This window comes from Eutrigla gurnardus (assembly GCF_963514095.1).
Source record: "Eutrigla gurnardus genome assembly, chromosome: 11".
Lineage (NCBI taxonomy): Eukaryota > Metazoa > Chordata > Actinopteri > Perciformes > Triglidae > Eutrigla > Eutrigla gurnardus.
Genome location: NC_139925.1, coordinates 13,660,733 through 13,685,349, shown reverse-complemented (window position 1 = coordinate 13,685,349; position 24,617 = coordinate 13,660,733). Strand labels below are relative to the sequence as shown.

Sequence of the window (24,617 nt, the reverse complement as noted above, 5' to 3'; positions counted from 1 at the left end):
CTTTGTCGAGGAGTTGCTTGGTATGTTTGCTGTGTGTTGTATGAGGCTCCGTTAACTCGGCTGCAGACGACCTATAGCCAGCGGACCAGTGTGCTCCTGTCTATTTTTAGAAGTCCGCCTGTAATGGGGAAAAACGAAGGCGCCTGAAGAAACCGCGGAGGAAGGTCTCGACTGCGCTGCGATGAGCCCGCGCAACGCCGCGAAGTGACGGAATAAAAAAAGTGAAGAGAAGTTCTGCGCTCGAGCTCGTCTTGCTTTTCACCAAAACGCAGTGGCCTCTGGAGAAGTTGCTGCGCAGCGCAATGGCCGCCCAGTGCGACGCTTTGAGCGGATACTTGCAGCAGTCGGACCAGGGCTCCAACAGCGAGCGCAGCACCGACTCTCCTCTCCCGGGATCGGAGGAGGATCTGAGCGGACTCCATCCGCTGCCGGACCCCGAGTGGACCGAGGAGAGGTTTCGGGTGGACCGTAAGAAGTTGGAAGTCATGTTATTAGGTAAAAAAGTTAAAACAACTAAAGTGCAAAGTTAGTCGCGTCCTGAAGTATACATCATGTCCACGTTTAAGTCCCGTTGTTTCTGAGGAGTTGCACACTTAAGCACAGCCCTTTGTTCATGACGGACACATAAAATGACAGTTTCGTTACACGCGTGAACACGACGTGTGCGCGTGGTCACTCGAGTTGACTAGTTTTAAGCTTAAATGGTCGCAGGCGTTGTCTGAAAGTAAAGTTTAAACAGAAGGTTGTAGAGGTCAAAGACATGAGACGCCAACTATCAACTCTGCGCTCACAGAGGTAGTTACATGTCCCGACCACAGGGTGGCGCTCCACAAACTCCCATGCCGTGCATTTATTTGTGTGTGTGTGTGTGTGTAGCCTAAACTGAAGCTGACCTGAACATGCATGTTTGTTTAATTCTCAGGACATCATGAAGATGCCGTGCAAACAAAGAGTTTTTATTTGGAGATGTCGTACTCGTGCATTCTGCCTACAAAACGGAATGCCAGATTCCTTTCAAAGAAAGTCTAATTGTAGCTTCGCACGATCATGTTGACTTTTACTGCACGGGTTTTGTTTTGGTGGTGTATTTCGTCTCGCCATCGAATGACGTGCGAGCGACTGAACATGAAACGAGCCGATGACACTCCTGAAGAGACGGGCCAGGCCAGTCTCTGCTGAGATGGAAGCTTCGAGGTTGAGGTCATGTATCACACATTTCAAAACACCAGAGTGTGGAATATTAGAGCCTTAGGTAAATGGGCTGGATCCTCTTGTCATTTCCGAGAAGGCCGAGGAAGCTGGCCAATAAGACCTTAGGAAGAACATCCGTCATAATCATACCGTGATTAACACGAGCCTGTTTTAGCGTTTTGATGAGTAAAGCTTAGGATTTCATCCGTGTGACTTGGTGACCAACTTTTGTTAGTAATTCTTAGCAAGCATCTGGAAGCAAGTTTATCCTATACACAGATGCACACACACACACGTAGTTCCCCTTGAGAATGTACTGGTTGCTGCCTCGCTGCTCGGTACATTCCTCAAAGCTCCATGTCATCCCTAACTCTTCCAGGAAAACAACTTAACCAGAGGCCGGCCCTGAATCCCAGTGTCCCGCACAAACCGTGCGCCACGTCTGTGTGTGTGTTTTACGTTTAATCTATCCGGTCTACCGGGCCTCTGCAGTTGTGTCGGGTTTGTCTCGTATCTCTGCCAACGTCTTGTTCCACCATTGCTGCATCGTTACATCATGGGTGACATTGCTCATGATGACACTGCAGCGAGGTTGTGGAATGGAAACGGCGGCTGTGTCTCCGCTGTCTCCCGGTATTTCTGGTCAGATGTAGGCTCAGGTTTAAATGCCACACCATCTCAACTGTGAAACTGCCTTAACCTTCGGCCTCCGGCCTTCAGGGAGAATCCAGGATGTCTGGTTGTGTTTTAGGCAGCTACACAGTCCGAGCATCTGTTTAACCTTTGGACAGTGACACGATGCACTAATGAGTAGATAAAACTTCAGTCATAGTCTAGAGTTGTTTCGTAAGCCATAGAGGTAAAGTCACCCCCCAATAAAAAGCTCTTTTAGTCTCCTCCAGTTGGGTGAGAGCTCTGTAACATCTGGCAGTGTTTTGATTGGATGAGCTGCAGATCTTTGGCGTGGTACATCATGTTCTGAAGACCAGAATCTGGACTCTAATGAAATCATTTATGGGAACTCCGGTATATTTTTTACTGTTTGTGTTTTATTGTCTGAGACGGTATCTCTGGCCTCTATTTCCTGGAACATTAAGAGCATTTGACCCTCAGCGGAAAGCCACGGGTCAATTCATGCTGCGATCACTTCCCAGACAACAATAGCTCAGCAGCTCAAGTTTTTTGAGATATAGGTAATGATTTCACTAGCTTTTTTGGGGGGGCGGACAGAAATGGCCACCTGGTTAAGCAACAATCACATCTTTTTATGAATAATTATGTCAGTGGTTAATTTTTAAGTAAACTGCTGTGAGGTACATTATGCTACACATTACTTCACTTAACATATTTCTACTCCTTCACAAGAGGGTTTAAGTGATGGGAGATTTATTGTTGTGGGTTATTTTCAAATGATGAATAAAATCCAAACCGATATGTGAATCGATAAACGCACAAAGAATAGGAAGACATTTATTTATATATATATATAAATATAAATAAAATATCAAATAAACGCCATTGAAAACTGGGCTGCAACTGATGATTATGTTCCTAAAGGAACAATATGCAGTTATTTCCTTTATTAATCAATTGACTGGTTAATCTGTAAAAGGTCACCGTATGATGAAAAATGGTCATCAAAATATTCCCAGAGCCCATTATGACGTCTTTAAAGAAATTTTCTTTCCCTGATGAACAGTCCAAATGCCAACAGTTAATAAAATTATTAATAAAATAGTCTTGACTACATTTTTAACTAATCAAATAATGGACTTATCGTAGCTCTAATTTAAAACAAATTATTAGGAAAAAACAGTACAACACAATGAATATTGTTGTTTCAGTGTTGACATTGTTTCGATAAGACCGGCTCATTGCTATGATTCCAGATCATGGTGTGATGCAGGTAAACAAACAAGACAAATGAGGCTGAAAAATGTGTTTCTATCCATGCTTATGTGAATTACAGAGGCAACCTACCAATCAAAGTGCTCCGCTGATGAAAGACGTCGACTCATTTTATGTGATGTGTTGCCTCATAGAAGAGGATGCTTAAAAGATCCACAGTGTCGGGGGCTGTATACATTTTGGGGAATAAAAATGAGTCAGAAGCACTCTGCGCCCATTAAGATATGTGAGCGACTCACCAGCAGGTCTCCACACTGAAGAACAATCCAGCATACGCACTGAAACTGCCCTTTTTATTTGGATCAGCTGTATTTTACACCACCCATTCTGGCACCGTTCGCATCAGGAGAGAATGGAAATTGTTAACTGCTTAGCAATTACAAATTTACTGTCTCTCACGTTGGCAGGGGCACAGGTTCCTTGGGCTTAGATCAGTAAATAGTGTGAAGTGACAACAAAATCTCACCCTGACAGCCATCTGGGTTTAACCGTGCTGTTGGCACCCAAGAATAGAAGTTCCAAGTTAATGGCTTGGATGCCTTGACGCAGGCATGAAAGCTTGAAAGATGGTTTTATGGGCCTTTTTCTTCTTTTTTTTTTTTTTTTTTACATTCATTATGAAGTTGAGAGCCCATGAGCAAGTGTGGGAAAGAGGTAACATTTTCTCCAACCAAATTGATTGTATTTCCTCTACATGTGCAACAAGGCAGGTTTCTTGGTGTTTACAGCGTAGTGCAGCTGTACTAGATGTACTCTACTGGCTTTCCCTGGCCGGACTCTTAATGAGAGTTTAATGCCGTTTGTTACTCAGCATGGCCTCCTGGTGGGCCAGTGTGTGCACACATCTTAACTACAGGTTTGCAGAGGAACTGCAACAACAGCCCATAATTAGGCTAAGTGAATCACTTTCTTAATGGGTAGCTCCGTCTCCATTATATGCTAATGAGAAAGTACAAGGGCATCGTCACGTGTTCTCGGTATGTAGTGATAATCATAGTACTGCTACTTCACCTGATATGCTCTGTGAGGAAGATGCTAATGCTAGCCATTCTAGGTCTGCGTTGACATGTTTGTCACACACACACAAAAAAATATGAATCCGTTAATTTGTATGCCAGGTGAAACTTTTCCTCCTGAGAAGAAAGGAAAATTAGAATTATTATATTTTTTAGTATATTTCATCTTTTTCCCCCCCCTGTGGCTTCTATACCCTTACAATGAGGGGAGTATGTGTGAGGGCCTCATCCTCCTCTTCCTCCAGGGTGCTGAGTAAGACTCACAGACAGGAAGTGAGTGTCTTGTGGGGAATGTGCTGCAGGCTTTCGCTTCTCTGGCGCTCTCGTTCCCCCTCTCTGTTGCTCCCTCTTGAGCGTTCGAACACTGCTCTGTTGTTCCAGCTTCCATCAGATCCACTGTGGAGCTGTTGGACTTTTCCATGGTCTTTATCCTGACCCCACAACACAACCCCTCAACCTACTTGTAACCACGCTCAAGGAAGAAATATTATTACAAACACTCCACGCACATCAGACAAGCTTGTTTTTGTGTCTTGCGCTCAGTTACGTGGCTAAAACGTTGACAGTAGGGCTGCACAATTAATTGCATATAATCTTACGTCATGATCTCCATAACGGATTGTTAAAAGAAAGTTGTTTTGATTTCCAGGTCAAACACTCTTTCATGCAATGCCATTATATTAGTCTAATGTGGGAGTAGAAGCAGGGAACTGACACAGAAAACCTTTTTGGAAAAAATGCAGCGAAGAGTGGAAAAACAACAGACAGAGCCAGAACTGGAGGGGAAAATCCTTCCTGATGTGAAAATTGTGTATCATCTTAAACGAGGCCGACATCTGTCATTTGGCGATATGGTGATGGTTAAACCAGATTCGGACTGGATTCCCTTCTAAGAATCCTTCCTGTGCGTTTCAGCGACGTAGAGATCGTGTTCGCTGCTGTCAGGAATAAGTTTTCCCTTTTATCGCCTCGCACGGAGTCCAGGCTGATTGAACTTTGACCTGTGAAATAGTCAATTTGAGGGAAAGGGGTAGGATTGACCCGTTGTTCAAGTATTGATTGTATATATTCTGGTTTATCTGCAGATTTAGGCAAAAGATTTAGGCAAAATACGTGTGTCATCTTCAAACTGAGGGATTCTTAGTTGAGTTGCTAGCCAAGCTAGCTCCAGAAGTTCTATTACTTTAATTATTTCTGCACCTTATTTCAGGCACGGCCTTCTCTGTCCAATGGAAACCATCTTTCAAAACTTTGGTATAAGCATTCAATCAAAATGTGGCACCAACAGTGGAGCCATTGTTTTTTCACTGGACAGCAATATGTCATACTACATCTGTGAAAATGACACATAAAAATATATTTTTTTCTCCCTGCACTCTGCAGCCCAAAGTGTTGGCTAAGACAAATCACGGACTCCTTACTCTCTCTACGCGTGACTGTGTACAGCATGCATTGGGCCCTACATGCTTTTTGCAGGATGAAGCTTTATGGAAAGCAAACACACATCAGAGCGTTCAGTTAGTAATTTAAACGGTTCACTTGATTTAACTGCTGCTACTCTTCACTGGGTTTTTGCTCGGTTGCCTCCTTGCCACTTTCCCTCGGTCCCTCTCCTTTTTCTCTCTCTGATTTTACTCAGACATGCTGATACAATTAAACAATTCTATTCGACTTTGCTTACGCGCTGAATTCCTTCATCGTGGGCATGATGAAGCTTTCAGGAGCTGTAATATAATTGAGCTTCAGTCGGCAGAAAAACCTGTAATTCATTACTCAAGAAAATAAAACCAGGGGTCCTATTTCAGCCGGCTGAGTGGAGCTGGAGTGCTGTGACCCATTTCTACGCTCCTGGAACTGTAAATGGGCTGAAATGAATACCTGTTTTTCTACGTCCCTCAAAGCTCTTTCTATTCAACTCTTTTCAAAGTGCAGATTTACATTCTGTCTGGTTTGTGGTTGCTATTTTAGAAATGTTTCGGGGGGGGGGGGGGCACCCCTGACTTATCCTGCACGCGTGCACATTCGCCACACACACACAAATGCAGGAACCCCCCCAAGTTTCTGTGTTTATCCTAGGAGAACCTCTGTTTTGGTTTATTGTTCTCTCTCCACATTCAACATCCAATACAAGCTGCCCTTTCTCCACTAGCCCTGATTGGAGAGAAAGCATTTATAAGAGTACCTTATTGATCGAGTCCCGGTCCCTTGAACCAAAGAGCCCCTAACAGAATTATGTTCATTTCTTTAGAGCTGTTCTGTTACTGGACATCGCCATGGAGATAACTCAGAGGCTGAGTAATCAAGTACCGTAATCGGGCAAATTCAATCACTGAAATTCTGCAGATTCCTCACGCCTTTAAGGGAGTGGAATGATGGTTGAAATGCAGATTAATACGGAAAGGAGAATGATTTCCCAATAGCACAATGTAATTTTGACGGTGGAACTCTCGGCCTGTTGACTGAGACTGACTCCCTATGCTCCGTGGGGGATCTAACACAGTAGATACCAGGCACCAGGAATGTACAGCGTTGTGTAATCGCTTGGCAGCATTCGCACGAGGGAGATAAAGGAGGGATGATAACCCAAACATGTTTCCAAACAACGGCTTCATGCTTGATGTCTTGTTTCCTGGACTGCATGATACTACTGCAAAGATGCTCGTGTGTAAACAAAAACCTGCTGTCAACGTGAGGTCATAGTGGACGGGTTATAGTGGAAAGGCTGTGGACTACAACTTGAAGTCTATTTCTAATTACTTTTAGACTGTCCCGTCCATGAGACCTCAGGGTCGGTGGGTCTAGTTTCCCTGGCAGGCTGTCATCTTTGTCTGCTGGAAAGTGCTGTAACATTTAGCACTTAGCGCATTTATTTAGTAGCACAGTTGCTTGGCAACCCAGCAGGTTTGAGTACGGTGAGTTCTGCTCGGCACAGAAGTGCGCTGACAGGTGTTGATTTTGGAGGTATTTGTTTAGCAAAGCCAGAGAAGTCATTGTGGTTTCATAGCGTTGAGTTTCGTACTACAGCAAGCACCTTTGAGCAACTGCTTCGTCAGAAATCAAACAACGAGCAATCAAACAAACTCGTTTTGATAAAGAAGTTGGTCAAATATGAAAAAAAATATCAATATAGAGTGAAAGTTAGCAGTGAGACTGGTATCAACCCTGAATTACATTTCCTATCAAATCCCTCTGTGTGGGACTAGCAGACCACCCCACTAACATAAGGGCTAATATATTGAGAATGAATTATAGAATGGAAATACATTGAGAATTAATTATAGAATGGAAATACATTGAATGGCTGTTGATGGATGGCAAAAATGGATTCTGAATTCATGAAAGGCTAAAGGATGGATAACTAAATCAAACATCTTACATTGCTTTGGGTTTTGTGCATAATCACAGAATAGATTTGTTTATTTTGTAGAAAAGGGAAAAAGTAAAACTCCACAGTAAGTAAAGCAGCTAAAAGATGGAAAGATAAAATTTAATGTTCAGATATCGGAGCGCCACAACTATTTCACTACTTTCCAAATGACCACAGCAAGTGTAAAGTGGGTTAATAAGTGATCTCACTTGGAAGATAAATGGTATAACAGTTTAATCCCAAAAGCAGGATTTGTAGTAGGTGGTATGTCACAAAATATTAAGATTATCTTTTAACATAGATAAAGAAATAGGTGTTGAAAGCTGCGGCTCCTTCTCAGGCAGTGTTATATGAAAGGTCACATGAAGAGTACGGCCTATTCCGTAATTGTAAATTCCCCAAATCCTTGCTTGGTGATTAGATACCACTGAGAAGCAGTTAAAGTGTTTCTCAGGCATCGGAGTCTTTTGTTTCGGAGGCCAACTTTCCAAATGTATGCCAGAGAAGTTCACAGGGGAACTTAAGTGTTGGCTTTTGTCTATTTTCATTTAGATGTCAAGCCTATTACTGCCAACTGTGTGTCAGCTGCAAGGTGATACACTTGTAGAAACATCCTGTCTTTGAAGTGGGGGCATTTATGCTTGATTGATGAGAACAGTCTCCTCCCCCGACGTCACTGCACAACCAGCTGGAGGCTATTGATTGAACTGAATGCACTGTTTCCTTCTTATTTACTTTTCAAATAACCGTGTGTGTGTGTGTGTGTGTGTGTGTGTGTGTGTGTGTGTGTGATATAAAGATGTATAGCGCAGGAGATTATACATTCGTCACCTGTCTGATGCTGTACCATTTATACAGAGGTAGCTTTTCATTTTAATATCTCCGTCTGTTTGAGAGGCAATTTTGCAGGAAAATGCTTATTTTTTTTGAGCTGCACAGATCTTAGTTTGGTAGAAGTCTTTGCAAAAGTCCCACCAAACTTATCCCACCAAAAAACATTTCAATGTTTTTATTTTTTTAATCTCCAACTTCCTAATTGTTAATTGAATCGCTGTGAAGCCAAAGATTCCCACCCCTACCTAAAAGACATGCAGATTAATGTATTCAAGCGTGGGTGCAACCAATGAGTTCATTGCATTGCGTGTGTCTTCATGTTTTTCCCAGAGGCCCGCTCATTAGCTTCATGTTGGATCAGCTGAGGGCTGCTGCTCACACTTGGAGGGAGGTTCATTGGAGAGCTGGTGTGGAAACATCAGGCTCGCCCACTCTTTTCATAAAATGTGGGAAGTGCAGTTCTTTCACACTAGTTGTATTTCTTACTGCGTGGTTCATACCAGTGGAAGGACTCACAAGTCTGGTTTTAATAGTCACCCGTCTCTCTTTAGTAAAGGCTCGTGAGCAGACTGACATGTCAAGCCTTTCATGGATGGAAGTTGTCGTTTTGTTATGATATCCTATCCCGAAGGGGGGGAAGAAAGCTTATTTTAATGCTTGCGTAGACTTTTCTGTGAATGTCCCACATTTCACCTTGATTCCTCTTGTGACTATTGTGCCAGTGCAGAGGATTTCCACCAAGCGGCTCTGCAAATTTAGAGATTTAGCTGGGGCCTTCAGGCGCTCTCTTTTTGCTTTTGTCTTCATAGAAATCCTTTTGACTTTTTGGATTTTGATTGATAATTCTAGCATGGCACGAGCACCGGGCTAACAAGGCGTGTAAACTACCTGTTGGTTCTATGTTTGTTATTGAAGGAATGGCGCAGTGTGATCCGAATAAATGGATATTGACTTCCGTCTGAGCTTTGAGGTATTCACCCTCTTATTGGAAGTATGTTGTGGATCCGTCCCCCTTTCCGTTGAACCCTGATAGAAGAGCACTGAAACTAAATAGTGAAGTCAAGATGTCTTGATTTGGTTTATTATGGCCCATGTCTTTATTGTTTGTTTGATTGTTGGGTGTGTGTGTGTGTGTGTGTGTGTGTGTCTCTGTTGATCGAAGCCATAACTTGAGATCTCAACACTGTTTACATTCCTTCAGTGTCAAAACAGCGGAACAGTCTCTCCACAAACTAATGTCTCCCAGACCCCGTTGAATCTGCCAGCCTTTTAGAGTCCTCCAGGCCTTTCTCTGCAATGTTGCTCAGCTCTTTACATGCAGTGGCAGTGATTAGATACATGACATAATTAGACGGAGAGGATTAGAGGGTGTGGATCTGTTTAACTGTAATCGTCATGTTTGCTTTATCAAATGAATAGACAATTGAGATAACTGCTTTAAATTAGTGCCTCATTATTAGCTCCATATTTTCAAAGAAAAACCCCAGCCAAGGACAGGATTGATAGCAACGCGTGATGTGTGCTGAGGGGTCCTGTGTCAATTTTTTATTTCTCCTTGTGATGCCTTTACAATCTGCTTCGCTGGAAGGGAGGAGCTCTGCGTTGTCCTCGTATAACCTGGGCCGAGTAAACCCCGGGCGACCGTTCTCGCACTTGAGAAACGAATGAAGTGTCTTTGATATAAATCAGCGCTGCTAAAAAAAAAAAAAAAATTAAATAAAAAAAAGTTAAACTAGGGATGTTCTTTTCAACTCTTGTCCAACTATTCAGTCTTAAGGAAAGCCTATAATTTAAATAGGGTTTTTCGGTTGGCAGAGAAAATAATAGGTTTCTTGGTTATCGGAATAATGAGGCATGACCTACGCATTCTTTTTTCTGGTATGCCTGTCAGTTATTAGAGAAAGGGGACTAAGACGGGTATAAAAGGAAATCTAGAAGATGAACAAGCCAACCTGAAAGTGGTGAAGCCTTGAAAAGGTTGCCAGCCTACTTTCAAGTTTCAGGTGTTGACCTCAAAGCAACAATAACTTAAACAAAATGCTAAGCAAGGCTCAGAAAATATATGCAAGTTGTAGCAAGTCGATTGGAAGACTCAAAACCAATCATTAACCTATTTAAATCATGTCATGATCGGTTGATGTTGTTAGAAGTAGCTAATTTAATAGTAGTAGTAATAGTAGTTTTCTATAAATAAAAAAAAAGGATCTAAATCGATGCAGCAGAACCAGACATAATGTATTTTTTTATTCCATGTATTCTGTTAAATTAAAACGTGTTGCCTACATAACACAAAATACAATTTAACCCCCAACAAATCGAAGGTTTCGGGTGTGTTATGCAAGTTGTGGCCTCGAGCAACCTCCAGAGGTCTGGTGAGCTCACTTCTTTCTCATCCTTTCACTTTGTAGTAGAAGTTGTTGTAGAAGTTTGTCACGTCAATCAATGGAAGTCATGGTTCTCACAAAGGATGATGACATCCCCGCTCTACATCCCTCATACAAAGCTCTCGTTGGCTCGGTTGTTCTTCCATTTAGAGGGAAAACGGCCACCAGTGAACGTGACACCTAATCTTGGCGCTCTAAGAGCATTCGTTTTGCTGCATACTGCTTTTTGTTATCGCACAGTGCAGCTTTAGAAAGTGGGGAGTAGGATGAGACTATCGGCCTGCATAACGTTACATATCCCAGAGATCATGGGACCCCCTGCTGCCCCCCTGCTGTCTCTGCTGCGGGTTCTCCCACGGCCCGTTTACACACCACACGTGCCAACAGGATGTTTTGCCCTCAGCACATGGTTGATGTTTTCACTCATGTTGCATATCAGATTGCTAAGCGCCAAAGATGTCGTTGCGGTGGTTGTTGTTGTTGTTGTTGTTGTTGGCAAGGGTCACAGAAGCGGCAGGTACACAACATAGTCACATCTGTCGCTTTTCCTGTCAGCATCCTCTAAGCGGTACAGCCATGATTGTTTTTCATTTTCCTCTGTAAATGTTTTCTCTTTGAATAATTAGAGAAAACCTCTTACATCCAGTAAGTGTACAAATCAATGACAGTTCAAACAAAGCGTTTATTGGGATGTACTGTGTGATCAAAAGAAACCAGAGTTTAACATCATTAGCAAGATAGTGACTTGTTTGTAAGTGACATTTTAATCCACTAACCATGTTTATATATCTGACTCTTCAATTTGCCAGAGACTTTACCTTTTAGGGTTTACTTTTGTTTAGTAAAAGAATACCACAGAGAAAAAAACTGGCCTGTTCTGCTAGACATTTTGTCAGTAGATAAGTAGGGAAAAACAGTCTGCTGGCTGTTGGAGGTTGCTGCTCTTAGTTCTTACAGGAAAAGCTCACAGTAACAGGGGTCTTCCATAAACTTGGATCTCTTCAGGCCACCTAAGAAGTGAGCGCTTCAGTCAGCTGTTCTTAGTCATTTTACCTCAAAGCTGAACGTTATCTAAACTAAATATCAGCTGTAAATACTTCTACTTGCTATTGTCGAAATATACCAATAAATATGCTTTTGCGTAAATTCAGCACAGTCTAGAGCCGTAATTAGGGCTTATCATTTTTTATAATAATTATTTATTGTTTAATCATCATAGATAACAGCTGAATTCCCTATCTTAGAAAAAATAATTGAGAGTCAATAAAATAAAGGCATTTAATTCACAATCATATTAGATATCGTAAAGGACATAAAAGTTTGTGTTTGGGACCAACAAGTGGGTATTTTATTAATTACCTATACAACCATCAGTCATAAAAATTTTAGATAAACTTTCTGTTCAATTAGTAAAGAGAGAATAATTTCAATAAATCCAGTTCCCATCAGTGTTCATGGTGAGCTGCGTGCCATTTTCACTATTCATGCACAGCTTTGGGCTGCACGCCAAGTCCATCACTCTGAGCATCAGCCGCTCTGTAAAATTACTGTTACCATAAACAAAAATCGGAGGCACTTGAAGCAGCTGAAGTGGCATCCAACATTGCTTCAGCAACTTTGTAATTTCCTCATCTGTGATACTTTCCATCTGCTAATGTCACGGCAGTAGGAATTCTCTTTGGACATCTTTGTTTCCAAAGCAGGTTAAGTAATTAAAACATTGACATTATGGGATGTGTCATAGCTGTGTCTGGTTCCTGGTGACTGATGCTATGTTACCTTACATTGGTAATTTCTGAAATAAATCTTAGTTAGGAATGGTTGTCTGTCTCTACATGTCAGCCCTGTGATGGACTGGCGACCTGTCCAGGGTGTACCCCGCCCCATGGATGGATGGATGGATGGATGGACGGACGGACGGACATCTTTGTTAGATTTCCTTTTTTTTATTCATCTGTTTTGAACGACAAGCCCAAGAGTAGCTTAAATTCAGCTGGTGTCACCATAATGGGGCTGCGAGTGTTTGATGCAGACATCATCATCTGAAATTGACTTACCCGTAGAGCCAAGGGCCTGTCTGTCTCCACGGCTTCGTAAACTGTGGCCTGCACGCGTTTACTGGGCAGCCTGCGTGAGTACAAGCGTGTGTTAAATGCTCGTGGTGTATCGCCAAAGATCATAATGTCGGCTCTGGTGGCAAATTAAATTGTGTTTAGTCAGGGTTTTTCATTTACTGTTTTTGTGCTTTGAAATGTGGCGTTGATAAGTGAAGTCATAACAATACCTTTCACACCCAGTTTTCACATCATGTAGTGCTGTATGCACTGCAGCCATTATAGACTATTTTAATGGGGAAATATGTTTTATGTATGATGATATATTACACTAGACCTGTCCAGGGTGTACCCTGCCTTCGACCAATGTTAGCTGGGATCGGCTCCAGCCCCCCCCCCCGCGACCCTGAATACAGGATAAGCAGTAGACGATGGATGGATATATTACATTATGCCTTAAATATGTTCAACCTGGAGGAGAAACCGTTATCATTTAGGAAAACAACAGTACTGATGAGGAGATCGCTGACTTGCTGTTCCAAAACAAAATGATGTTTAATCATGGATGTTCACAATACACTAACAATAATCTCTTAAATACTTTAAAGTATAGGGCCGTTACTAACAACTGTGTAACATTTTTGATTAATCATAAGGTCAATAAAATATGGAAGAAGAAGGGACCATCATAATTCTCTATAGCCCAAAGAGATGTTGAATTTCCGGTCACAAAAGACGAAGACAATCGGCATTCAATCATTCTGCAATAAAAACGGTTGTCCTCTGCAGACGAAACATCGCGCGACTGTGGTTTTATTGAATCACCGTTCTTTAGGCAAGGCAACTTTATTTGTATAGCACATTTCATACACAAGGCAGACTCAAAGTGCTTCACATCATGACATGTCATACAACAAAGTGAAAAAAATAGAAGAATTAAAAGAAAATAAAGGCAAAATTAAAAATGCATTACAGAAAGAAAAGGAGAATAAGAACATATTTGCAATACTTTAAAACAGTGCAGACATTAAAATATTTAGCAGAAAGCTATGGTGAACATAAAAGTTTTCAGTCTGGTTTTAAAAGTGGTCAGAGTTGGGGCAAGTCTTACATCTTCAGGAAGTTTATTCCAGCCATTTGTTGCATAGTGACTAAATGATGCTCTCCCGTGATTGTTGTTTACTCTGGGAATCACTAACAGATTGGTCTCAGAAGATGTTAGTGGTCTAGAAGTCTTATGTAGTGGGAGCATATCAGTGATATACTTCGGTCCTAGACCATGTAGTGATTTATATGTGAGCAGGAGGATTTTGAAATCAATCCTCTGACATACAGGGAGCCAATGTAAGGATATAAGAATTAGTGTAATGTGCTCACATTTTTTGGTCTTTGTAAGAACTCTAGCAGCAGCGTTCTGAACAAGCTGTAGCTGCCTGACAGTTTTTTTTCGGAAGACCTGCAAGGAGACCATTACAGTAGTCTAGCCTACTAGTAATAAAGGCATGTACAAGTTTTTCTAAGTCTTGAGCTGACATGAGCCCTCTAAGACTTGCTACATTTTTGAGGTGATAGTAGGCTGATTTTGTTACTGATTTAATGTGACTGTCGAAATGTAAATCAGAATCCATGATGACCCCAAGATTTCTGGCTTTGTTTGAGGTTTTCAGGGACAGAGAGTGAAGTTTAGGCGAGCATTTATACCTGAACTGTGTAACTCATGTCAACTCTGCTGCTGCTTCTGGACCTAGAGGTGGATTTGTTTTATTTGTGTGAACAATCGACAACCCGTGTTTAAATGTATCACCTGTAAATATAAAGCGCCTATTTAATTTTATCATGTTACTGTGACACAATGATGATTTGTGTTACTTTCATATACATTTTACATTTAGGGCATTTAGCAGACGCTTTTGTCCAAAGCGACTTACAAGAAGTACATTTGTCGAAAGAAAGAAACCACAATCATCGCTGATAAAGTAAGAGCGAAAAAATAGAAACAAGTGTTAGGTCCTCGACTAGTAAAGTAGTAGCTGTTCAGCAAGGATACCTTAAGTAAAACAGTGCTATAATCCAATCATATACATTTCTGTTTGAGTGTGAATGGCATAGGGATGAACCGTGGTGATGGTATTGTTGTTGGTGCCAATAGACATGTAATTCTGTTCTTTGTTAATATGTAGATTAATCTAAACTATTGGAAAAAAAAGATATTAAACCACCATCAGTTGCCATGGCAACAGTAAACCTTCATATTGCAGACTGAAGGGAAAGAAAGCAGGGTGCAGGGTTTTATACATTATAAATGTAATGTGGCTTTTGCCCACCTAAAATAATAAATGAAAAATTTAGCTAGGGCTGGCCCTGATTGGATAACTGCCAACTGAAGAAGCAGCTCAAGCCACACCGCTTATACAGGGACCTGAATGTTCCCCTCATCGTTGTGCTTTTCATACTCAAACAGAAGTGTAACGGAATAGGCGGTAGTGGTGTTATGGTATTAAAGTATACCAGGTTATTTAGAAATCCTGACGGCATGATTGTCAATACTGTCATAAATAAAGAAGCTCTGTTTTCTATGATGCTGTATTGATCTGATGTTTTAAAGTTCACAAAGAAGGCTGAGCTGAGAAAGGTGGTGACGGAATGTTTTGGCTTTAGTCTTCTTCCAACTACAAAAAAAAAAAAAAAAAAAAATGCTGGCCACATGATTTTATTCATCCGCCTGAGGGACAGACAGACAGACAGACAGACAGGGAGGGAGGGGGCAAGCAAGTATGACGTTATCATATGTGTGTACAGTTTAGGCTATTTGTCAGTGAATAAGTCTTCCAACTACCAGGATTTACTTGCCACATGCAGATTAAAGTGACAAGCCGCTATTCATTGAAGTTATGTATTTGCCAATCTTTTCAGCAGCAAAATATTTTGTAAGAGTTTCCAAATCTTTCTTGGTGTTTTTATATTAACAGATTACACATTTGCACGTGGATTATCGATCTGTTCACACAACTGACACTGAAATGAATCTGTTTCCATAAGACTACAACAGATCCGCTGGCTGTAATGCCTTCCCCGTGCTCCCAAATGACCACGGAACATGAGAATCTCCTTGGAGAGCAGATACGTATTCTGCGTCAACAGTGCAGCCACAGTTCGAAGGACTTGCAGATGTGTTGGAGGGACTGCAGGCCAGATTTGCTTTCGTGGTTGGCCCTCTGTTTCTATCCGGCTTTCTGTATCAGCTGAGGAAGTTTCTTGGCATTTTCATCTGTAAATTACTTTTAAACACGAGGGCTCTTGCTCAATGCTTATTTTGTTTACAGGTGCATTTGGGCAGTCAAGTTTTCCAGTTTACATAAACTGTGGTCCCCAAGGGCGAATGTGTAATAGTGTGCTGACAGTCGAATTTAAACAGTGTGAAAGCCTTTTCACGAAGTGAGAAATAGATACCGGTTGACCCAAGTGTGGTATGAAATACTTAATTAACGCTCCTGCTCAATATTTTCCCTTTATCCATCAATTTGTTACACAGAAGCTGTATCCAATCCCCAGGATTACAGAAAACGACTTGGAACATTTTCTTCCGTTCCTGCATATGAGCCGTGCCAAACACAATATCCAAAGAAAATGCAGATCCACCATAAACGCTGCTCTGTGTGCAGATACCGTAACATTTTGAGTAGACTGGATAATCGGTGTGTGATTTGGCTGAGTTAAGGTTACATTATGTTTAAAAAAAAAAACTGAACTCGCTCTGTGTGGTGGTGTGTGAATTTATTTTTCTATTTCTCTGTCTCACTCTAGCTGCCTCGGAGGGGAGAGTCAACGGCGGCGAGGATTTCTTTCAGAAGGTGAGTGCGTCGTCTTGGATAGTGTTTGCTTTGTCTTCGGGTTGCGTTCAAGCACACCGAGCCGCGCTCCTCTCTTGGTGAAGGGAGCAGATGTCAGGTGCTCTTCACAACTGTTGTAATTACAGATCAAAACAAACAAAAACAATGGAGCAACGCTGGCGTTGAATCGCTCCAGGGCTCTGATCCTATAACACAGCTGACACAACACTGTGCGCCTTTCTCACTTACATACCATAATACACCAGATCATCTCTTCGGTTTAAATTGAGAGGGAACAACTTATTATTTGTCACTGATTTAATTAGTTCATGCTCTGAAGCTTTATTACATCCGATAAAATAAGGATTTGCCTCAGTGATCTTATCTTTTTTCTTTTAACGTAACTTGCTCACGTAGTGTCACTGTGTGTCAAGTACGTGACCATCCAAGTTTAACAGACATTCCTATTAATTTAAGATCTTTTATAAAAGCCCCAACTACAAGGATTCGTTTTTTTGTAAAGCACATGTTCTAAAAAAGGCTCCATATCGTTTACAATGAAATAATTTCTGAATTTTCATTTATGATGCAAGAGTGACTTTCTTTTTGGCTGGACCGTAGAGCCCTATAAGGGGCTCTGTGTAGTAACTGATCAAGTTCTACCATTGGTCAGTCGCATGTACTACGTCACCAAGAGGCCTTGCTCACAGTCGTCCGAGGGAATCAGCAGAAACATTCACATTCAAGACCTGATGTCGACACATGGACATCACTCGCTGCGGTGTTTGTAATGTGAAAGGCAAAACTGGAGAAGTCATGTCTAGAACACACAGAATACGGTGGATCTAAAAGCTAAAGAGTTCACCGTTTATGATAGTCTGAAAAAGAAATCCCCCACAGCAGCCTTAGCTACCTTAAGCACAGCAGCCGTAGCTACCTTTTAGCTACCTTAAGCACAGCAGCCGTAGCTACCTTTTAGCTACCTTAAGCACCGTAGCCGTAGCTACCTTTTAGCTACCTTAAGCACCGTAGCCGTAGCTACCTTTTAGCTACCTTAAGCACCGTAGCCGTAGCTACCTTTTAGCACAGCAACCATAACTACCTTTAGCACAGCAACCATAACTACCTTTAGCACAGCAGCCATAGCTACCTTTAGCACAGCCGTAGCTACCTTTAGCACAGCAGCCGTAGCTACCTTTAGCACAGCCGTAGCTACCTTAGAACAGTTGCCATAGCTACCTTTAGCACAGCAGCCGTAGCTATCTTTAGCACCTTTTTCTACAACTGATGCTGACCAGGGCTGGATGATACAAACGATACAAACACTGATCATGGTGGAAAACTTCCCATATAGGACAGTCTTAAACATTGATACGCTGTTGATCCATTACATTGCTTGACAGAATACTAGCAAGCAATCACTGTAATACTGCTATTTCTGAATGTCTTTGAATAGATCATATTGGTTCTTGGTCTTTTTCAGGTTCTAAATCAATGGTAGATGAGGGAATTTTGAGGTATGAAACATTTGGCCTTATTGCCCAGTCCTAACCCTGACACGGTTCATTTCTATTTTTGATGTATCGTTGTGAGGGAAAGCAACCACTAATAACATTAGATGAGAGACTGAGGGTATGAACTGGCAAACAGATTTCCTCGATCTGCTCCATTTCCATCATTTGAACCTGAAGTATTTGAGTGAAAGTGTGTGTGGTTTATTGAAATTAATCAAGAGGAGACTAATCGAATAGCATTGAAAATGAAAGTAATCACATTTTCAACAATCAAAGCTAACTGCTAATCTAATTTTGACTGCTTGTATTTCATTCATTATGCGGCTCTCTTTAATGGGTTCATTCTTGTTTATAATCCAGTTTCCTGAATGTTTATGCTCCATAGGATGTTAATGGTCTGTAATGAAATAAATGACAGCGGTTTGTTTTTTAGCATTCCTCTTTTGTCTATTTTCCGTAATTGGTTTTGGAGGTTAGGAAGCCGAGTTGACTGTCAAAGAAGGAGGCAATTTAACTGTCCCCGAAGCAGTTTTAAAAAACCAAGTAATGCAGAGCAGACGCCTTAAGATCCTACTTCTTGGAATCTTAACAAGGAGTTTATATATTCTGTATCTGTCTCCACCTCTTTTTGGTTTGGATATAACTGGAATGTTTAAGATATCCCGTGTAGGTGTCTACCTCATTCCACAAAGCTATTCCGACAAAATCCGGCTGTTGGCGTATTGACGTTGCCAGTCAGGTTTTTTCTTTTTTTTTAAAGGTCTCGGGCTTTAATACTGTGACAGCATGTTCAAAGAAACCGTGGTTACTCGTGGTTAAATTGTCAATTAGAAATTAGTGTGCAGCTGTTTGGGTTGGCAGGCTGGCAAAGCGCACTGAAGGAGTGCTAGAGTCATGTTTTTATTGTAGAATTTCCATTTGTATAACACCGTATAGTTTCCCTCTGATAGCGTGATCGCCACACATGCCAATTAAAGTCGGGAAAATAAACACAAGTGCGACTGTGGAACAGTATTGTTGAAAGAAAATGGATGAGGTGTGTGAAATACCTTCAAGTTGATGAAAATGGAAACTCTTAGTAGGGCTGCTTCCTTTGCCCGTCCAACACACCCGTCTACCCGCACACACACTCAGTCACACTAATAAACTACATGCGGAGCAACTCCCTCGATCACGCAAGGTAGTTTTTGACACACACTTTAACATTTCAGGCTTCACGAACGGGATTTCCCCCGTTCCCTCAGCAGCGGAGATTTAGAGTTCAGTTGCTGACGAGAACAACATAAAATGATCAACCCCCGCACTCCCTCCCGGGTCCGGTGGCTGTAGGTCCCTCTTACTCACCGTCTACTGGACTTCCTTTGAGTCCAGAGCAACATGTTGAGGGCTAATGGTGCACCCTACTCATGTAGTCAATGAGAAAAAAGGATAGCAAACAACCTGGGACCACAGGGGGGTGCCACAGCTGGGGAATGAGCTCCCATGGGGGGAATCTTGCCAGCCTCATAACCCTCTCTCTCTTCAGTATATTATTCTCCATCTCTGCCTCTTGATTTCCCTCCTCCTTCTTCGCTCCTGCTAACATTTCATCTTTGCCTTTCACGAAACCACGGGTGTATCATCGTTATTAGTCTGGTACAGCGAGGGGGATTTTTCTGCGAGTGAATTGTTTGAAGTGTGCGTCAGTGAACATTTGCATTGAACCGTCGTGCCGTACAAAATGTTGGGTCCAAGAACTGTTGGAGCGTCAACTCATGGCACCGGACCACTAAGCTGTTTTGGAGCGCTGTGCAGAAGTCGAGTCGTGGGACAGCATCGAGCCGAGAATCTCAGCTGCTTGAGACGATAACTGTGCGCCGCAGAATTGAGTTGAGAGATGCCTTTGAACCGCTTGCAAGTTCAAAACTGATCCCCCTGCCATCGCTCCTTCCCAGGAGTTGTGGCTCTGTAAATAATGCCAGGCGGGATGTATAAGTGCCAGTGTGCTCAGATGTCAGGCCAAGTGTAATTTATTTTGTTCGGGTTAGGGACGCATCTTGTATTTCAGCGCTCCAACGCAGGGAAAACAGGAAAGCCGAATGCTGTAAAGATGAAATATTTGGTTGGCATAAGATTGTGAGAAGTTGGAAAAACCCTTGGTCAGAATGAGTGCCATCAAAACGAATAGAGACAAATGTTTGCGTTTCTTAAATGAGTTTATAATGCTTCGTCCTGTGAAGGACGCGTTGTCTTGACGTATTTCAACGGTAGATGTTTATGTACCCTTCCACTAATGTGGGTTGCTCTTTAATAACCGTCCCTGTGTTGGTGTTAGCCCCAAGGTGTAACGGGGCTTTAGCACTCGAGTTGTTAACATGAACTCAGTAATGACTGTCGAGTCTCGTGGGGATGGTTCAGTCCATGCTGTTCCCTCAGTCAGTCTCTAAACCCCCCCCCCCCCCCCCCCCCCCCCCAACAGGCCTCTGTGTCCCCCTCCCAAAGACACACACACACACATTCCAGCTGAATCAACAGCTGCACCATCGCAGTGCAGGCCAGGAAACATGCCTCTGCCATGCTGATTGCTGCTGTGCTACAGTCTAGGACACACATCCAGACGTACACATCCAGTCACGTGTGTTGAACACATGTGCTACCTTTTCAGGACATTTCCTTAACGATATCCTGTTTGATTTTGCGGACTGCGTATACCAGCTGCAGACCTCTAACAACCTATCATCGCGTCAAGGTCGTGCCTTGAAACTGATCAGAACCGTAGTCATTTATGTATTTATGCGTTTCAAGAAAGGGTGGGGCGGCGAAGAAGAAAGGGTGGAGCGCTAAATGTATAGGTAACTTAATTTGTGCAAATATCTTGACCCATTTGAGAGGTATTTGCTCGCCCCTCCATAAAAATAAACGCCATCCACCCTTTAAAATGGTGTGTGGTCTGAAAAAGAGCTAAGAAATCAGTCCCATCTGCACAAGGCTGCCAAGAACAGCAAGGCTGGACAGGAAACAGCGCTCTCTGAACAAGGCCCTTTTTTAGAGAAAAAGTTGATGAGGCATGGGCCATAAAGTTTGATAATTTTAGGAAAATGTAATTGGAGGTACTTCTGATATATTACTTGTCATTTTTATCATCAGCTTTTACTTTACTGGGTTTTATACGCCGCACGTTTCTATATTCCGCACTTGACATCTTTGTATGGAACTCACTATCACTTGTCTATTTGCCCCCACATTGCCACTTTTAAGTTCAATGACCTGTGGGAGGTTGCGTGCAGCAGTATCGTATGTCTTTTTATGTGTGGATTTTGTCAAGAAGGCGTTCAATTTAAAACCAGACACATATGTCATTGTTGCAGGAGACCAAGCCAAAATATGGGAAAGGTGGAGGCAAAAGGAAAGGAACTTCTCCTTATCACTGGGGACAGAATGTCCTTTAATTTTGTGATGCATCCATCTGGAGAAAACATTTGCATTTAGCTGCAGTATGTGACTTTTTTGTTCTTCTACCAGATAGGGTCAATAAATAAGTCAGAACTCATCAGACTTTGGTTTGAGGCTGACATTTCAGTGAGTGTAAAACCATTCTGACTGAATAGACTGATCATTTTATTGTGATAATATTGCAGATAGGGGGGATCATAAGCAAAAGCTGGGACTATTTTCAGCATAGTCACGGTCAATCACACCACTGAAGAATTCCTTACAAAAATAGTTGAGCAACATCATCTGAAAAAAAAATCTCATTGCACAAAAAGATATAAACAATCTTTTTTTCATTTCTACAATCCACTCAATAGAAACTGTGGGTAAACACAGAGCCATCAATCAGTAAGAGAAAACAGGAGAATGACTGGAATGGTGTTTTTCTGCTGCTATATCATAACGATATGCCCCCAAAAAAATCTCTGTCTAAGAGCTTGAGAGAGAGAGAAGGAAGATGGAAAAAAAACTGTTGTAAAAATGTGTTTTGCAATGATTTTATTGGCGTACAACTATCTGTTTTACAAGTTTTTCTGAGGATTGCAGAATCGTGTTTTTCTAAAGAACGGACCAACGCAAGTTCTTAATTTTCCGCAGCGTTTAGAACATGTAGAGACTTAAAAAATCACTCACAGCTTGCGTTGAATCAAATGGCGCTCAATAAAAGTTAATCCTGATACGTTTCACCTTGGTCTGCCAGTGGCATAATAATCTCATCAGCACCTCATTCTGTTGCTCGACTACGCCGTCCACTTTTATAAGTGATTAGAGGATGTTGTAGAAAATCAGTGAGCCTTGAAAGGGCTTCCAGTCAACCATCATGGACTCTTGAGTGTAGCCGCAAAAGTAAAGAGAGGCACACATCGGTCCTTTCAGAGCTGTCCCTGTGTTTTACAGGTACGTGAGGCTGGCGGTGGATAAGCTGTCGGAATGAGTTGTAAAGGATGCCAAACAGGCCAAGCTACTTGCAGGAGAGCATATGGAGGAATTTATGCACTTCCCTTTTCGATCCGTGCACCCCTTCCCCGAGGAGTACAGGCTTTTGTTGTCATTTGGCAAAGAAAAATAGCAGATATCCTTGGAAAGTGTTTGCAAAAAAAAATGGAATTGAAAGCTGTGTATTTGCTGTGCTTAAAAGCCGAACATCCTATCTCCATTGAGAGTGCTGATGGCTGTTAATGTGTCTTGTGGGCATTGCTTAATGCACCGGACCACCAAGGAATATTAAGTGCTGCTCGTGTAGCGGCTTGAAGCAGGTCCTCGGATGCGGGGCTGAAGCTTTGAGAGACTTTTTGAGTAATTCATATCTTCTCCACCCCAAAAACACAAACCCCTGGAAAGTATTAAAACAAACAAAAAGGCCGTTGTGAAAACAAGCATTGAGAACGGAGCCATTAGAGGAGAACTCTTTTTTTGGAAGGTTTCACAGTGTTTTTTCCCTCGTTTTTTTTCCACTAACATCCACCACTTGTGACGGCAGGCCGTTCTCTTGGGGTTTGTTTGTGGATTTGTAGCCAGGGAGCCACGCAAGGTGAGCTTCCTCTCAGTTGGAAAGAGGAGTTATAGATTTATAGGCGTGCGTGTGTGTGTGTGTGTGTGTGTGTGTGTGTCTGTTGAATTTGCAATTCACATTGATCCATATGCTGCTGGTTATGACGACTAGACTTGTCATAGGGCTCTCACGCAGATTGTTGTTGGCATTTTTCGCATGTGCCAGAGCCAAGTGCACTCCGTGTTTAGTTTTTTTTGTTTCATATTTTGGCTGGTGTGAGGGCGGGAGATTTGGGTGTTGAGCAGAAACAAAGCAATGCTTGGAAACGTAAGCTTATATTATCACACATGTTTAAACTGAATCCACAGCTCCTTTGAATTCTTAGGGGGTTTTTTTCTTCAATATGCACATTTTTTTTTTTTGTAACTGCCGGATGCTAACACTTGTTTCATGTTGTCTGAAGTCCAGAGAGTGAGTGTTTGCTAGTAGAGAAGAAGCAGTGAGGAGATGTCCACACTTCAAGCTAAGCCAAACCCACATTAAAGCACTAAAAAGAAATCTACAAAGGTCCTTTATAATACTGACTAGAGCCCAATGGATACTAGGTCACTGGTATTGATAAACACATATGTTTAGGCTGATAACGTATTCTTCTCTCTACTTCTTCTCTACTTGTATTTTGTGTTTGTTTCTTCCCACACCGGTGTCTGTGCTAAGCTAATCTCAGCCCTCCTTCCCTTTTTATTCCAGATCATGGATGAGACTCAAACACAGATCGCCTGGCCATCCAAACTGAAAATTGGAGCAAAGTCCAAAAAGGGTGAATATTTCCTTCTTTTTTTTTCTTTGTAATCCCATATTAAAATAATTATTATATATTAGATCCATTTACTGCTTCTGACTGCTTTTGCCTTGTGTGATTTACATTTAGTGATTGATGGACCTTCATAATGTAATAATCTGATCTTAAATAAGGAGTCAACTAACCACGCATCAAATGCATCCATAAGCTTTTCATGACTTTTCACAAACAAATTACTTCCAATGTCTTTGACTCTATGTAACAAAAATGCAATGCTCGCAAGTAATTGTCATCTATGCTGTATAAGTTTAACTACACCTAATGTGTAAATGTTAGGTAACAACATAGTTTGTTAGTTTTCCACCTTACATAAGTTAATGATTATGAGTCGATGTTGTTTTAACCAGAAACATGTTCTCAGGAAAGTCATTGGACTCAGACGGACAAGAGGGAAGAATTTTAAGGTTGAACTAGCATTCGTTATTAAAAAGGTTAATCATGAAGTTTGAAAAGATGAAACTTCATCCGCCCTCATCTGCATTTGTGATTTTGCTGTGGTGGGAGTCGCTTGTTCCCGAGCTCCCTCGTTTATTGGCTGCTTTGTTCTCGCACTCTGTTACCAATAAAACATGATCACGGTTATTTAAAGCTCTTCCGGGAGGGGGTGAGGGCGGGTTTCTGAGGAGGTGTAGCTGTGCCCACTTTGTTGTCCTCTGGAGAATTTCCAGTGTGTCTTCAAGCCAGATGTGGAATC

General features: G+C 41.9%; 1 protein-coding gene across 1 annotated transcript in view; it reads left to right on the top strand.

Annotated features, from left to right (window-relative positions):
* Window positions 1-24,617, top strand: part of bicc1a (BicC family RNA binding protein 1a) — a 54,874-nt gene continuing 30,257 nt past the window's right edge. The window contains exons 1-3 of the mRNA XM_084020645.1: window positions 1-495; window positions 16,559-16,605; window positions 23,812-23,881. Of these exons, the coding sequence (XP_083876771.1) occupies window positions 303-495; window positions 16,559-16,605; window positions 23,812-23,881 (310 nt within the window). The 5' untranslated portion in view covers window positions 1-302. The remainder of the gene's footprint in view (window positions 496-16,558; window positions 16,606-23,811; window positions 23,882-24,617) is intronic.